The 14,386-nt window shown below is 54.6% G+C and overlaps 5 protein-coding genes across 5 annotated transcripts; 2 read left to right on the forward strand and 3 right to left on the reverse strand.

Annotated features, from left to right (window-relative positions):
* The first annotated feature begins 32 nt into the window (after positions 1 to 32).
* On the forward strand, positions 33 to 1,950 carry B0H18DRAFT_1016068 (uncharacterized protein). The gene is made up of 3 exons (XM_048029245.1): positions 33 to 310; positions 363 to 1,538; positions 1,620 to 1,950. Exons 2-3 carry the CDS (start codon positions 412 to 414, stop codon positions 1,636 to 1,638), a joined length of 1,146 nt encoding a protein of 381 aa, XP_047891627.1. The 5' UTR covers positions 33 to 310; positions 363 to 411; the 3' UTR covers positions 1,639 to 1,950.
* A 224-nt stretch (positions 1,951 to 2,174) lies between these two features.
* On the reverse strand, positions 2,175 to 10,044 carry B0H18DRAFT_1212365 (uncharacterized protein; the record flags this gene model as incomplete). The annotated part of the gene is made up of 43 exons (XM_048036468.1): positions 9,808 to 10,044; positions 9,386 to 9,755; positions 9,065 to 9,328; positions 8,828 to 9,004; positions 8,711 to 8,777; positions 8,620 to 8,660; positions 8,515 to 8,561; positions 8,349 to 8,463; positions 7,876 to 8,296; positions 7,755 to 7,818; positions 7,605 to 7,701; positions 7,518 to 7,548; positions 7,328 to 7,463; positions 7,229 to 7,274; positions 7,144 to 7,171; positions 7,067 to 7,093; positions 6,956 to 7,018; positions 6,862 to 6,902; positions 6,426 to 6,803; positions 6,327 to 6,375; positions 6,187 to 6,274; positions 6,118 to 6,130; positions 6,008 to 6,067; positions 5,864 to 5,956; positions 5,549 to 5,810; positions 5,331 to 5,499; positions 5,138 to 5,281; positions 5,028 to 5,089; positions 4,738 to 4,977; positions 4,583 to 4,685; positions 4,413 to 4,531; positions 4,303 to 4,362; positions 4,241 to 4,247; positions 4,061 to 4,190; positions 3,948 to 4,011; positions 3,876 to 3,898; positions 3,696 to 3,821; positions 3,394 to 3,640; positions 3,325 to 3,339; positions 3,157 to 3,269; positions 3,083 to 3,106; positions 2,906 to 3,027; positions 2,175 to 2,721 (listed from the first exon to the last, which is right to left on the reverse strand). Exons 1-43 carry the CDS (start codon positions 9,942 to 9,944, stop codon positions 2,175 to 2,177), a joined length of 5,430 nt encoding a protein of 1,809 aa, XP_047891628.1. The 5' UTR covers positions 9,945 to 10,044.
* Positions 10,045 to 10,403: 359 nt separating this feature from the next.
* On the forward strand, positions 10,404 to 11,462 carry B0H18DRAFT_878915 (uncharacterized protein; the record flags this gene model as incomplete). The annotated part of the gene is made up of 2 exons (XM_048040664.1): positions 10,404 to 10,804; positions 10,874 to 11,462. The coding sequence occupies 2 exons, from the start codon at positions 10,404 to 10,406 to the stop codon at positions 11,460 to 11,462; spliced, it is 990 nt and encodes a 329-aa protein (XP_047891629.1).
* A 148-nt stretch (positions 11,463 to 11,610) lies between these two features.
* On the reverse strand, positions 11,611 to 11,915 carry B0H18DRAFT_1120631 (uncharacterized protein; the record flags this gene model as incomplete). The annotated part of the gene is made up of 2 exons (XM_048034175.1): positions 11,611 to 11,772; positions 11,832 to 11,915. The coding sequence occupies 2 exons, from the start codon at positions 11,913 to 11,915 to the stop codon at positions 11,611 to 11,613; spliced, it is 246 nt and encodes an 81-aa protein (XP_047891630.1).
* A 128-nt stretch (positions 11,916 to 12,043) lies between these two features.
* B0H18DRAFT_956023 (monooxygenase) lies at positions 12,044 to 14,264 on the reverse strand (the record flags this gene model as incomplete). The annotated part of the gene is made up of 10 exons (XM_048042424.1): positions 12,044 to 12,751; positions 12,803 to 12,864; positions 12,920 to 12,975; positions 13,030 to 13,200; positions 13,253 to 13,287; positions 13,351 to 13,448; positions 13,515 to 13,728; positions 13,787 to 13,954; positions 14,016 to 14,135; positions 14,202 to 14,264. 10 exons carry the CDS (start codon positions 14,262 to 14,264, stop codon positions 12,044 to 12,046), a joined length of 1,695 nt encoding a protein of 564 aa, XP_047891631.1.
* Positions 14,265 to 14,386: the final 122 nt, after the last annotated feature.

Below are 14,386 nucleotides of genomic sequence, written 5' to 3' on the forward strand. Positions count from 1 at the left end.
CAGCGAATTGGCGCCCGGCATCTGTAGATGCCCTCCTCCTCCTCCTCCATCATCGTACGCCATGAAAGTTACTCGAGCAATGCCGTTAGGCGATGCTTCCATACAAAACGGTTGTAGTCCCCATCAGGCATGCGCGCGCCATGTAATCAGTAGGCGTCTTGCCTGCAGCCTCATGTTGCGGCCGTAGCAGTAGCTCCGATTTTGCCGATGACTTGGAAATTCTCTGCGTTTACGAGCCTATAGCTTGCAGTCGGCCACATTTCCTAGGTCGCTGTAAAGTCGAGAGACTCAGAGGCTTTCCTCTCAGGAGGTGAGTTCAAATTGACGATGGCTCCAGTTTGACTAACTGACTGTGCCGTCAGATTACCGTAGACATCGACGTAGGGTGACTGCCAACGACTCGTCACTGGCATGCAGCTCTTCACCTTGAATGCAGACGTCCTCAATATTATCCTGTCACTCGTCAACCCCTACGATGCGTTCCAACTGTCCTTGACGTGCCGAGACGCTCAACCAATGGCAACATCACGCTTCCTGGAGGCAGTCGTGTTCCCGCTCCCTTGGCTATGCTCCTCCACCGCCAAACGCTCACCGCTAGCCTACCCAGAGCTCTACGAACAGTTTCGCGCCTACATGTTTGCCCATGGGTCGTATCGACTCCGTCAACTCAAATCTCTCACTCTTGCGGAAGACGCTTTCTGTATCCAGTACGGGTCACAGCATCTCGAACCGCCACGGTACACGTTCACGCTCGCAGCACCACTTGCCGAGGTTATCCGAGCTGCAGCGGACTTGCGTAGAATCTGCATCGATCAGTCGGACGCCGTTTTTGATGCTGCGCCGCGGCTCGTCGACGCCATAGCGAGTCTCCCGCAGCTCCAGGAGATCTGCTTTCATGGTGCTGGCGTATCCACACTTGAACTTCTGTCGAGAATGCAGAGCTGCCCTCGCAAAATCGAGCTTCGCTTGATCGAATATCGAAATACGCTCGACATATGGTCGGGTCAATACGTCCGAGGAGCCGGCCGCTTCCTAAGGAACGTCACGGAGTCCCTGGAGTCCCTCAGTTTGCAAGGAGGCCTCGACATCATCGAGGAGCTGGAGCCTGAAACGGTATGGCCTGCTGTCCGTGAATTGAAGCTTGCTCGTGGTCCTATGGTGAATTTGACGGCTATGGCAAATGCATTTCCAAACCTGCGCCGTTTGCACGTCGAATATCCGCCTTCGATTGCGACAGGTTCCATTGGGCAATGGCGAGAGCTCGACTTCGTCTGCACGATGCATCCCCTTCCTCTCCAGCACCCCGTCCGACACTTGAAGATGAACTGGGTCTTTCTCGGGAAATACCTCCCCACTCCACAGCGCGAGGCTGTGGTAAATAGCACCAGTCTCATGCTACGATATACGCAGCCCGTCGTACTCGAGTGCAACGCGTGCAAGAGCACGTATTCGTGCATCGCTCGCAACGCGTCCTCCGTCCGCTTTTTGGGGATCACCGGTGCACCCACTCGGGGGCATGTGGACGAGATCGAGCAACTGCCGATAGACGATATGGTTGACGCCATGTTGGTAAGCATTGGGCTCAAGCTAGAGCCATAGTAAATCCTATTTGCTAACCTCTATCGGATAGACATATGATTTCTCGCTCCTTGCAGCGGTCCCTCTGAAAGGGATAGCCGTCGTAATCCGACCGTGGTGCAGGGCCTTCCACTGGCGACAATGCGCTCGCGCCATCGCAGCCTGCATATCTACGTTGGAATACGTTGGCGTGCGCCAAAAGGCAGATACATGGTCGCTTGCCGGTCAATGGGACGGGCCCGAGCCATATCAGTGGTATCGTGTCACTGAGCGCACAGGGAGAAACGACTTGGCTGTGGAGCCTTTATCGGAAGGGGAAGGTGCTGTCGTACATTCTGCACTCCTCGCCATGTCTCACGGCAGATGTACCTGATTTTCAAGCGTGAATAACAAGTACTGACCCACCTCGTATTACACCGTGTGCTTTCTACACCAGACCCGCAGATCGGACCCGCAGATCGTAACAATGCGGCTATATGAGGAGCGGCTCTTCTGATTCTCGTTCGGGACTGGTGATGGCGGCCATGAGATGAGGTCTACATGCCGCCCTAAATCGCCGAAAACACTGCCTTCAAGTATGCCTTCAACCCGTCCACTCAGAATCCAATCGCACCCACCACACCATCAGGTCGTATGGCGACTATTGTGGGGCGATCTGGAGACACACCATACGCATTGAATGCGTGACCCTGCTTGTCTACAACAGTAATGTCAGCGCTCGCCTCTGCGGAGGCATGCGCCGTGTCTCGGGGATAAGCCATCACGGTCTTCAGGCTGCCAGCGGGGTAGCGCCTCACCTTGAGTACGGGCTGCATGGTACTGGAGTCGGAGGTGAAGAGAAGGACAGTGTGGTACATTGGACGGAAGATGCGGAAGAGTGATAGTGACTCCTGCTTGTCTTCAGACACGGAGACCAATCCCGGGGCATCCGGGGCACGATCACCCGCGCGCAGCTCACCGCCCGTCTCACCGCCGTAGACGTTTGCGGGCTCCTTGGGCTTCTCCGGGGCACGCTCGTCCACGACGATGGAGCTCCAGCGATAGTTGACACCGAGCTGTTTGAGCTGCCTGTCGCGCTTCCACGCTACGTCGTCTATGCCGTTGGACGCAGTGGAGGTCTCGAGTGCATTCAGGAGCGTAGTGCTGTTTGTGGCTGTGAGAGGTGACATGGATAAGTACGGCACTTTGCGTTCGCACATTCTCTCACTGGAATCTGAGAACCTCGGACGATCGTGATGGCTACGCGCACAACAGAATGTCGAAATAATCACCGAATACATCACACGATAACAATAGGAGCAGGAACCAACTTGTATGTATATCTTACGAAGAACCAGTTGCACCATTCGCCATGGCGTGCAACGTCTCCTTGTCGCCACTCTCATCAACGAGCGCACGGAGCATACCCTGTTCGTTCTTCAGGAGTTCGCTAGGTTTCCCGAATTCCGCCTATGGAGAGTGGTCAGCATCCATGTTTAAAATTGGAAAAACATAGGTCACGTACGATTCGGCCCGCATCGAGCACCATCTGCACAAGCTATATGAGCGATAAAGAAATTCAAAAACAGGACAACTGACGATTTTGTCGGCATCCATGATGGTCTGGAGACGATGAGCGACAGTGAGCAAAGTCACGCCTTTGTCAAGTTCTTCACGTAACGAAGCCTGAATCACAGCATCCGTTGCGTAGTCTAAAGGTAGCGCAGTCAGCATTTCTCTGAGCTAAGCTTTCCCGAAAAACCCTACCAATCGCGGACGTAGCTGAGACAGGGACAGTGGTTAGATGGCCGATACCGCTTGGAGCACAACACTGACCTTCGTCCAGGATCAGTAGCTTGCTCTGCCGCACAATGGCTCTCGCGAGAGCCAAGATTTGGCGTTGTCCAACGGACAGATTGGTTCCTCCGCTCGCGATGGGAGTGTCCAGAGTAATGCGGCCCTCGATAAGATCGCTTTGTAACGAGAACAGGCCCGCAGATCTTAGGGCGTCGTTCAAAACGGCATCATCATACTGCTGGAAGGGATCCAGGTTCTGACGGAGCGTCCCACTCAAGAGCTCTGGCTGATGACGGACTTGAAGTCAGGCTTCGCGAGTGAGACACTCAAATGGCACATACCACTTGCGGGATGATCGTGATAGTTGATCGGAGAGCGTCCAAGTTGATGTTGTCCGTCGGTCGTCCGTCGTAATACACCTTGCCTTCGGTGATGATGCACCGTAGCAGTGCCAGAGTCAAAGAGCTCTGAGAGCGTAGCATCAGCAGTCGAACCCTGGATACTCATACCACGGGGCCTACCTTGCCACTACCAGTGCGGCCGACTGGTGGCTATATGAGTGACGTACCCTTGCGCACTCTACTTGCACTCACCTATGCCAACTCGCTCCCCTGATCTCACCTCAAATGAAATCTCATGCAACACGCGAGGTCCGTCCTAGGCCAATTCAACATTCGCCCATCCGGAAGATCGACCTAGTACATACCGGAGAGTACCGAGCGGAGAGCTTCTCGACTTTCAGGTCTCCGCTGGCTGGCCAATACGCGGGCGGAACACCTTCGGGTGTCGGTTTGGGCTCGTGCTCGATCTCGAGGTATTGCTTGATGCGCTCCAGACTGTGGTCATGGTCAGAGAATTTCCAGTCCCATCTTTAATGATCTCGCACCTGTTGCCTGGAAATATCGAGGATGATCAGAGACCGCGTTCAGTCAATGAAGTGAGACGTACCTGAGACTTCCAACTCGTTGAAGATCCTCACCCACCATAAGATCATGCTGCTGAATCCGACTTCATAGACGTCAGCAGAGAATGTGAGGACCAGCATGGATATCCCTGACCTGCCATGTTCAGGGAGAATCCAGTGTTGGATGCGGTGATTGCCTTCCCGTATACCAAGTAGGCAGCCAAAGCCGCAGCGAAGAACGATCCGAGGGCGGTAATACGGATGGTCACCCAGCTATAGAAAGCATTAGGATGCCTGACCATATAAGGGCAATTTCTAACACACCGATTAAGACTCCAGAATGTCCTTGAAGCCCGAGTGTATCGGTTGATGCGCACATACGACTCCTTTTTAAACGCCTCCTGCGCACCATATGCACGGATTGAGGCTGTTCGGGTGATTAGTAACCTCTCTGCTTGATACAACGACAAGTCACGTACTGAGACCTGCAAAAGCGGCCCCGAAGTGGCCGAGAACTGGAGCCTTCGCATTGCTTCTTTCACGTTTGACCGCAAGTTGTGCCTTCATGTAGATCTCCCCAATCCAGGCACCGACGGCGGCAATGAACACGCCGGGAACGAGGAAGATCGGGGATATCACCACCACCACACCAAGCTTCATGAGCATCTCCAACGACATCTCCACGATGGCACTGAACCATCTCGCCACGGGACCGTCGACTGCGTCGTGTTGCTCAGTTTGGAACCCATCACATGCATGAGGAACGCACCTTCTTGGATGTCCTGGGTGCATCGAGCGATAATACGAGATGTGGGTGTTTTGTCAAGCCATCTATAAAATCGTCATGACGCGTCACGGTAGCAATTCCCTCCTGCTTACCTCAATGTCGTCGCCAAAATCGAGGATATCAGTTCATTGTGTATCGCTCTTGATGCTCTCAGCGACCCAAATGTGTATACATAGAAGGCTGCCATGTAGAAGAGGACTGATGTGATCATGATCGACCCGTATCCGCCGAGGAAGCTGAAAGACAATGAAGCGGTGCAATCTCAGATAAGTTTTGAGAACATACTATGGCACTTTGATTTCGGACGCAGGCATTTCTTCGTACTGTCGAGCCCAAAATCCAAGGAACCAAGTTTCCATGATGCTGAACGCCATGTAGAGAATCAAGCCTCCAACGAAGCTAAGCCAAAAGAAGACTCGATGGCTCCCTCCAAGTGCCTGCATGAAGAGTTTCACTGATGCGCCGTCAGTAACAGTTAATGACAAGAGAATACTAAGACGTACTTGCTTGCCAACCGACATGCCCGACTGCGACCTCTTCTTCAACTACAAGCTTGCCATCCTCCTTCGGGGCCTCTTCCGGGGTCTGCTCGTCAACGGTGGCTTCCGCTTTCTCCAGTTCCGCTTCCTCCTTTGCCAGTTCAGCGGCGAGTCTCTTGTCGCGCGCAAGAGCATTAGCAATGGAACCTCGACTGGTCACTCTACCATCTGTGCCCAGGGCAACGACGAAATCGGCGATTGGACTAGCCATAGAGACGTTATGCGTCTATTGCTCATGGGATCAGAAGAGTTGAGAATCCAAGCCGAATATCAACTCACGACGAGTAGCACCGTTCGCCCACGGACAAGATCACCCTTGAAGCATTTCTCGACAATCCATCGTGACGTGTGAACGTCTAACGCAGCGAGAACCTAGCAGGAAGTTCAGTCTTTGAAAAGGAAACTTTGATACGTGTCACTCACATCGTCCAACAGCAGTGTCTGCGACTTGGAGTAGATAGCACGGGCGAGTGTTATGCGTGCCTATTGCGTATGTGAGTATGATATGAACGACCAAGTACAGCGCTGCGTACCTTCTGACCCCCACTAGCATCCAAGGAGTCAGCGAATGCCGAAGGTCACAATAACAGATGTGACAGTACCTCAGTGTGATGCCTCTTTCTCCAACTTCCGTCTGGTCACCAGCAGCAAACAACTCGAGATCGCGTTTCAGTGCGCACTGCTCAATGACTACAGTGATGGGTTAACCGCCTGTCTTGTACAACAACTTGTTTCAACGCACCCTTTTGATAACGTTCCTCGTTGTATGGGGCGCCGAAGAGAATGTTGTCCTATCCAAAGCTAAACAACACCAATGTCATTCTTGCGACGTACCACGTACCTTTATGGTTTCGTTCTGAACCCAAGACTCCTGCGCGGCATAAGCAATTCCACCAGCCCGGGGTAGATTGTAGAACGAATCAGGGCCAGCGGGTATGTAGTGCATCTCGCCCAGCAGAGCCATCAACAAGGAGCTCTTTCCTGAACCAGTCGGGCCAATCACGAGATTAATACTGCCTTTCTCAAATACCAGGTCGTCGTCGATATGCAAGGTGAAATTCCTTCGCCCGCTTCCAGGAGTCGAAGCCGCGGAGCCGCTGACTTGGTTCGCCCAGGTGAAGGAAGCATTGCGGAACCCAATGACGTCGTCCTCCGGCTGCGCTGCGATCTGAGTCTGGATTTCGTCAGGTTGTTCAGAGTATTCGTCCAGTAGCTCGGTCTGTCGCGCAAGTTGCTTCTGTCAGTCGCCGCTATGGATTGGAGTAGAGAAGGCCAACCTTCTGCAAAAATTCATTCACTCGGTCCAGCGACACCTTAGCTGTGTTGCATAAGGTCAACAAGCTGACGCCTCTCTACACTTCATGAACTTACCTCTAATCATCATAGGCACGAAACCAAAGCCCATATGCATTAGCTGGCTGAAAGTGTCGAACACTGCATACATGTCAGCATTGTGCGTTCCGTTGGGGTCGCCAAACATACCCGTGATAGATGAGAAGACAGCAGACGCTGTGAGACGATGTGAGATATGCGTGCACGGGGTCAGCAATATGCTTCACCTGTAAGATCCCGCTTCATGATCATGGTCTGGAAGCCAAAGTCAGTTGATGGTGTCCATATCTCATATATTCCAACCAAACTCACGTATGTCGCGTAGGTCACGATCATGGTGACCAAAGGAATGGCGTGGCTTGAGACGAGTCAGACTAAGCTCGGAAGGTCGCAGACACTCTGCGTACGCACTTTAGGTTATTGTTGATGAGGTCAAGCAGCTTGCTCTTCTTCACGAGCTCCAACTCGTCCTCACGTTTCTCCGCCAGTTGTTTCCCTACTCGGGGCTCCCAGCCAAATAATTTGATCATACGGATGACGTTCATGGCTTCATAGGAAGGGGATCAGCATGTGCACCAAAGCAGTACACTGTGGTACTCACTTTCCGTCGCGCTCTGCACACGTGCATCGGTCTTGGACGGAGCATGTCAGTCATGCGCAGACACGAGCGAGAAGGAATGAATGATACCTTCTTCATCTTCGCTATCTGGATCTTGCGAATGCGCGTTGCAATCAAACCGGGTACAGGGAACAAGATGACAATGGAAGCAAGTCCGACGAATGCACTATGCGCCTAATCAGTCTACCATGTTGCTCGTCATGACGTGTGGCCACTGACCTCCAGCCCAAGATGGCGTACAAGAACCATACACAGCAGATGATCTCGACGGGGAGCTTGACCACTGCGACGCGAAGCAATGAGCGAGCAGCGCAAGATCGGTGATACGCCAAACACGCACGGAGGACCAAGAACTCCCTACCCATGCCGATAGAGGCGAGGTCGGACGAGATGAGGTTGTTAATCTTCCCGACGATGTTCTTGCCCTTCTTTTCATCGTCCGCTGGCTTTGCCTTCTCCTCCCTCCCAATAATGTTGTTAGCGTCCGCACTCTGTGCAGCCACGGGAACCGTCTGCGCCGTGGATTTCTGCTTTCCCTTGCCCGCTGTGGAGTCGCTGTCATTGTCGTTGCCGGCTTCTTGAACTGTTGGAGCGGTAGCGCTCGACTCAGCGTCGGAAGCCGTGTCGGGTGTGCCGGCAACGGTCGTGTCACCTTCACTTTGAGCGGGATCTTGCGAGACGTCTGCCTTCATGCGCATGCGCAGAGCATGCTCAAAGACGAGCTGCGTAATGATCGCCTCGACTCGAGTCAACAATCTCATCTGTACGAGTCACGATGAGCAGTGATCAAAGATCGAAAGGCGGTCGACGCACGGAAAGGAAATTGTACACGGATCCGAAGATGTAGTCAACGATCGGTCCGAGGAGGAGCATCGCGATCCAGAACCAGGGCCTGACGTTGACACCTACGCCGTCCGTCTCGATGTACCTGCGGACACGTTCATCGACTGGACACGGGAGTGCAAATCATATAGCTTACATCAGGATATATCGAATAGCCAGCGGGCTGATGAACTCTAAGGTAGTCTGTTGAATGTAATGTAAGCCTCCTTGGGTGTATTTATTCAGGCAGCAACAAACGCACGTCAAAACTGATCACGATGGCCATGACAATCCACTCCATTCCTGTTTGAGGTTCATTAGCATGTATAGAGATACGTCGCACTTGAACTTACGGAAAACGCGCAGGATGCCCCACATGAGATGTCTGCCCTTCGCCTTCATTCGGAACGGGTCGATCTCCTTCAAAGCTCATCAGCAGACAAGAGGTCGGTCGAAGAAGGTGAACACACATTCATACTGCGCTTCATTAGATTTTGAGCGTCATCGTAGTCGGCCAGAGCAGGCAGCATGTCGATGGTCAGGTGTTCGACGTGCGACGCGAGCTTGACCGTCGGGTCAAGGTAGCTGAACAGCAGGAGTGACATGATAGAAGCGGTCTGCTCCGCGGGCGGGTTCGGCCACGGATTCTACACAGCCATCGGCTGTCTACTCTCTCGTCCAGTTTGCGTCACACTGAATCGACATACCTCTGGATCAAAGGGGATGTAGCGCTGAGGAATCAAGAGGGGCACAAAGATACTACTGATGGTCAAGAGAGAGATCCTAGCCCAAAGCAGAGGGCCTTCGGCGAGATCTATGGGCTCTTGCGTGAACGTCGCCAAGGGCCAGAGATCGCGGTACGCGTAGACCGCCCACGCAGTGAACAGAATACTGTTCAGGTGGCGAACAGCTGTCGTGCTCAGGACGGGACCAGCAAGCAGCGAGGTGATGCCGAGCGCTGATGCGTACACCTGGACAACACGGTCAGTGTTGTCGTACGGGTGAGAGCAAGGCGGACGGTCGCTCACGTAGGTTATGTAAGTGTCAACGTGGAAAACGGTCTCGAAGCTCTGAGGCTCCAGGGTTGCAGAGTGGCCCAAGGACTCGGTCGCGCTGTAGATAGACATGCCCAGGAGCGCCAGGGTTGACGCGGCCCGCAATACGTTGAACGCGACGAGGACGACGCCCCCGTGTTCCTTGACGTGTTTTACCAATGCAGACGCGTTTTCACTCTCTTCTGGAGCATGGAGAGGCTCAGATATGGGCGAAGGTTCGGACTGAGCAAGCTTCGCGTACGCCTTCTTCTGGGTGCGAACATGCAGTGCCAACTGTACCAGGAATACAAGGATCGACAGCGCAGCGACTCCCGGAGGGTAAAGCAGCGTAGAGTCCGCGAAACTACGTTTGTTGTGAGTTCAGAATATGTTACGTGTGTGTAGGTTGGACATACTTGATTTTGTCTCGTGCTGCAGTCAGCATGGAGAGGCTCTGGTTGTGAGCCCTTTGCGCCTGAGCAAAGACATACTGAGCAGGTCCTGGTATGCTCGTGGACCAATGACTGAAGAGCTGGTCCCTCCCTATGTCCATCTTGCCTGGCAGACGAAACACTTGAAGGCCGTGGTGTAGGAAGAAGCGATACAACCTACGACTCGGACCAAGGGTCTATGTACCGTGTCAAGCGCGAGCGACTCGGATGATATTTCCGGTTTTGACATCCCGATCTGTCAAATGTCATGTTGGTGAGATACGCACTCATCTTTATCATGAAGGCCGTCGTACTTGCTCGTCGACACGCGGTCCGTGCGTTTCGAGCGACTCACTGGCACGTCACGTCGACGTCGTCTCCGTTGTGGCTTCACCGTCAGCGGTACCGCCGCGGGCCGGCGTGTGCAGCTACTTAGTTGGCCTCCTCCTGCTTCAACTGAATCTCTCTCTTCCTCGGAACAGGCACAAGTACAGCACAGGCACAAACCGAGCACGCAACCCCTTCGCAGACCACACGAACAAACATCGACTGGCCGTCATCACTCACCTCGCAAAGCAGCCATGGAGACTACGATTGCGGCCCTTACGAGGTATCAGGTGAAGAATTTCTTTTCAGAAAACAATCGTCCCACGCAGGACCAATGCGACCGGTACGCTGCAAAGGCGACGGGCAAGCAGCCCACGGCCACGCCTGTCCAGGGCGGCAGCAGCTACACTGTCGTCGGAGCAGAACTTGTCGTACAGTTCCGGGCCGAGAATGCCCCCCTCGACCTGGAGTTCCTCCGTCATGTCGAGAAGGCCTACGCGGGCTTCGTGCCCTGGCACACAGACTCGGGCAAACTGGGGAACCTCCACGTCTACATGATGCGAAACGTGGGAGGCGTCTCCATGTACCTGGCCCGGGACAGTCTATACGCTAACAATTGCTACCTCTTACGCCAAACACTGCTTGACTTCGCTCGGTGAGTCTGTCTGTCACTCCGACAGAATGCATATCGAGAAGGAACTCCAACTGACACACGCCAACCCAGTTTCTTCGCCTCGGCATGGCATAACACACCTATGGCGATGCCGGTGCCAGACCGCAAATGGCTGTACTCAGAGTATTTGTCCGACCTGAAGCAGCTCTCGACGGGACTGCCGAAGCGCTTCTGTCCGGTGCTCAACGGGCTCATCGAACGCCTCCCGTACCTCTTAGCCCTCGACTGGCCTCTTGTGGCCAACCACATCGACCTGCTAGAGAACAACATCCACGCGGACACCCAGACGGGCACCCTGGCGGGCGTTGTCGACTGGGCGGGCGCACAAGTCGGCTCGTTTGGCATATCGCTCGGCGGCGTCGAGAACATCCTGGGGATCGCCAAGACAGACTTCTCCCACGAGTACCACGCCAACCACCACGAGCTCCGAGAACTGTTCTACAAGGAGCTGCACCTAGCCATTTGGGGAGGTCCCGCGTCTGCCGAGAACAGGCAGCGCCTCGAAGACGCTAGACTGATCGGCCTCTTTTTCCTGAATGGCTGGCGGTACGAGGGCGGGACGCGGGCCCCTGCCCGGGAAGGGGATGCGAGCTTGTGCTATCTTCACTGTGTTCTCGAGGCCACCTGTGACGGGTACTGAGGGAGGAGGAAGGGCCGCGGAGGTGCGTTGGAATGAGACATGGCGCTGAATAGTAAATACTACCTTTCCTCACCTTGTGCCTGTATCCGCTTCCAGCCCCGTCGAATCAGGAAATCTTGCTCGCGGCCCATCCGCCCAGCATCCGCCTTCACGGCACGACGTACGGATTGCCGTCGTCCTGGATCGTGCCGTGCTTCTTGATGTACGCCACGAGGTTATCCTGGTACGTCTGCTCGTTGTCGTTCTTTAGGCGGCGCCCGACGAAGTAGGGGTCGTGGCTCTTGTCGCGGAGCAACTCTGTCGACGAGCTCTTGGAGCATCTACTCGCGCGAGAAGAGCGACGCGTTCGCGGGCGTGTGCGCGACGTACATGCCCTGCGCGTAGTTCGAGGCACAGATCGCGATGGGGATGGGCAGCCCGAGGGATGCGAGTGCGAATGATACTGACCCTCATTACATTACACTGTGTGCTTTCTTATCAGACCCGCAGATCATAACACACAATGGTAACAATGCGGCTATATGAGGAGCGATTCTTCTGGTTCTCGCTCGGGACTGGTGAGATGGGGTCTACAAACCGTCCTAAATCGCCGAAAACACGGCCTCCAAGTATGCCTTCAACCCGTCCACTCCGAACACAATCGCACCGACCACGCCGTCAGGTCGAATGGCGACTATTGTGGGGCGATCCGGAGATACGCCATACGCGCTGAATGCGTGACCCTCCTTGTCTACAACAGTAATGTCAGCGCTGGCTTCTGGGGAGGCTTGGGCCGTGTCTCGAGGATAAGCCATTACGGTCTTCAGGCTGCCAGCAGGGTAGCGCCTCAGCTCCTCGAGGACGGGCTGCATGGCACTGGAGTCGGAGGTGAAGAGGAGGACAGTGTGATACACTGGACGGAAGATGCGGAAGAGGGATAGTGACTCCTGCTTGTCTCCAGACATGGAGACCAATCCCGGGGCATCCGGAGCACGATCGCCCGCGCGCAGGTCACCGCCCGTCTCACCGCCGTAGACGTTGGCGGGCTCCTTGGGCTTCTCCGGGGCACGCCCGTCCACGACAATGGAGCTCCAGCGATAGTTGACGCCGAGCTGTTTGAGCTGCCTGTCGCGCTTCCACGCTGCGTCGTCGGTGTCGTCAGGCGTGGAGGTCTCGAGCGCATTCAGGAGCGTAGTGCTCTGTTCCAACATGGCGGCGATCACCGGGAGGCGCTCTTCGGTGTAGGTATTGAGGAGATCCGGGGACGCCCAACCCTTCTCGACGAGTGCGAGTTTCCAGGCAAGGTTGAACTGTCATCTCATGAGATACGAGGAACTTGTACAGTATGAGGTATAGCTCACCGAGTCTTGCACGCTGGAATTCAACCCCTGGCCTCCGGTCGGACTGTGCACATGAGCTGCGTCTGGATGGATTGTTAGGTCAATCATGACGGGGAAGATTTGTAGCGGAGGACGCACCTCCGGCAATGAACCCCCGACCTTCCTGGAACTTGTTCGCCATACGGATATTCGCGCTTTCGTCAAGCAACGTCAGTGAACAGTGTGCCGTCCGTCTCGCGGGTACGCACCGAGCGTCTGCCATCCACTGGAGCTGTCCAAACTGCAGGTCCTGCCTGTCCGTGGCGGCGCGAATCGTCTTCAAGATTTCTTCCCTGCCCGATGCGAGCCTCTCGTGGTCAATCTGGCCACTGAGCACAATATAGAACGAGTTCGGATTCTCCGTCGGGAGTATCATGCAGCTGCAAAGGACGATACACGTGAGGCCTCACGAGTTGTCATCGCAGAACGTACAATAATGTAGACATATTGCCCCACAGATGCCAATACTGGACGTGTCGACGTTAGGAAACGTCAGTCACGGTGAATGAATGGCGACAGCTGGGACGTACGTCACGGTCCAAACCAAATATCTCGATTTCGCTCACCAGGTTATGTCGAGCGCGGGTTTCTCCCTGGAAAGTGAGGCCGAGCTTCTTTCGAGTAACTCCTGTACGACGTCAATATAGTGTCGATGCCAGTGCTCGTCTGGCTGCACACGAGTTCGGTGACTGACCTCTGCCGCCATCAGTTCCGACGAGGAAGTGACAAGTGACGGTTTCCGTCTTCTCAATCTCACCGTCTTTCTTGACGATGTGTGCGACGACGTGGTCTGTGTGCTGCTCGAAGTCACGCAATTCGGTCCCCAGTTCGACAGAGCAGTCGTACTTTGCGAGGTGTGCTCGCAGGATCGCTTCGTTGTTTTCCTGACCCAGATGAACACCGTTTGGCTGTAAACAGCCGGAGGGTGAGCGATCTATACATGTCGCGATCAGAAACACAACGCACAATGGGCGTCGAAGGAGTCGGTTCGTCATATTCTACTATATTGATCGTTTTCAGGGGCTCCACGCCACCGGGCAGCTTGTACACACGGCGCTGCCTCGGCGGGTCGATGGCCTTGGCAAGAATGTCGTCCACAACACCGAGATAGTTGAAGATTTCCAGAGTACGAGGCTGTTAAGAGCGCACATTGCAGTGTATCAGCAAGATCCGGCGCGCAATGAACACGGCTTACTTGTATGCTCATACCGCGCTGGCCAGGGCGGTAGAAAGGCTCCTTGTCAATGATGCGAACTTTCACGCCGTTCTGTATGAGGGCGAGCGCAAGTACCAGGCCTGCAGGGCCCGCACCAGCCTGCAAACATCAGCGATCAGTGATACCAGGGACGGATGACCATGACAGTAGTACAAGATCGCTCACAATAAGGATTGGGACGTCTACGTTCATACCCGTTGTAGCGACCTTGGACTCAGGCTTGTGCATGCCAGTCTCGTGTTCCCAGTGTTTCGTTCATGGCTCGGGCCCACCACTTATTATATGCTCGCCGAGTCTGAGTCCGTGCTCTTCGCCGATCTTGCTTGTCGCCGCTCCTGAGCCGCAGCAGA

The sequence above is a fragment of the Fomitopsis serialis genome, assembly GCF_022376445.1.
Source record: "Fomitopsis serialis strain Sig1Antser10 chromosome Unknown B0H18scaffold_50, whole genome shotgun sequence".
Taxonomy (NCBI): Eukaryota; Fungi; Basidiomycota; class Agaricomycetes; order Polyporales; family Fomitopsidaceae; genus Fomitopsis; species Fomitopsis serialis.

What these genes read in the sequence shown, in the direction of transcription:
- B0H18DRAFT_1016068 (XM_048029245.1), top strand. Translation starts at nt 412, where the DNA reads ATGCAGCTCTTCACCTTGAATGCAGACGTCCTCAATATTATCCTGTCA.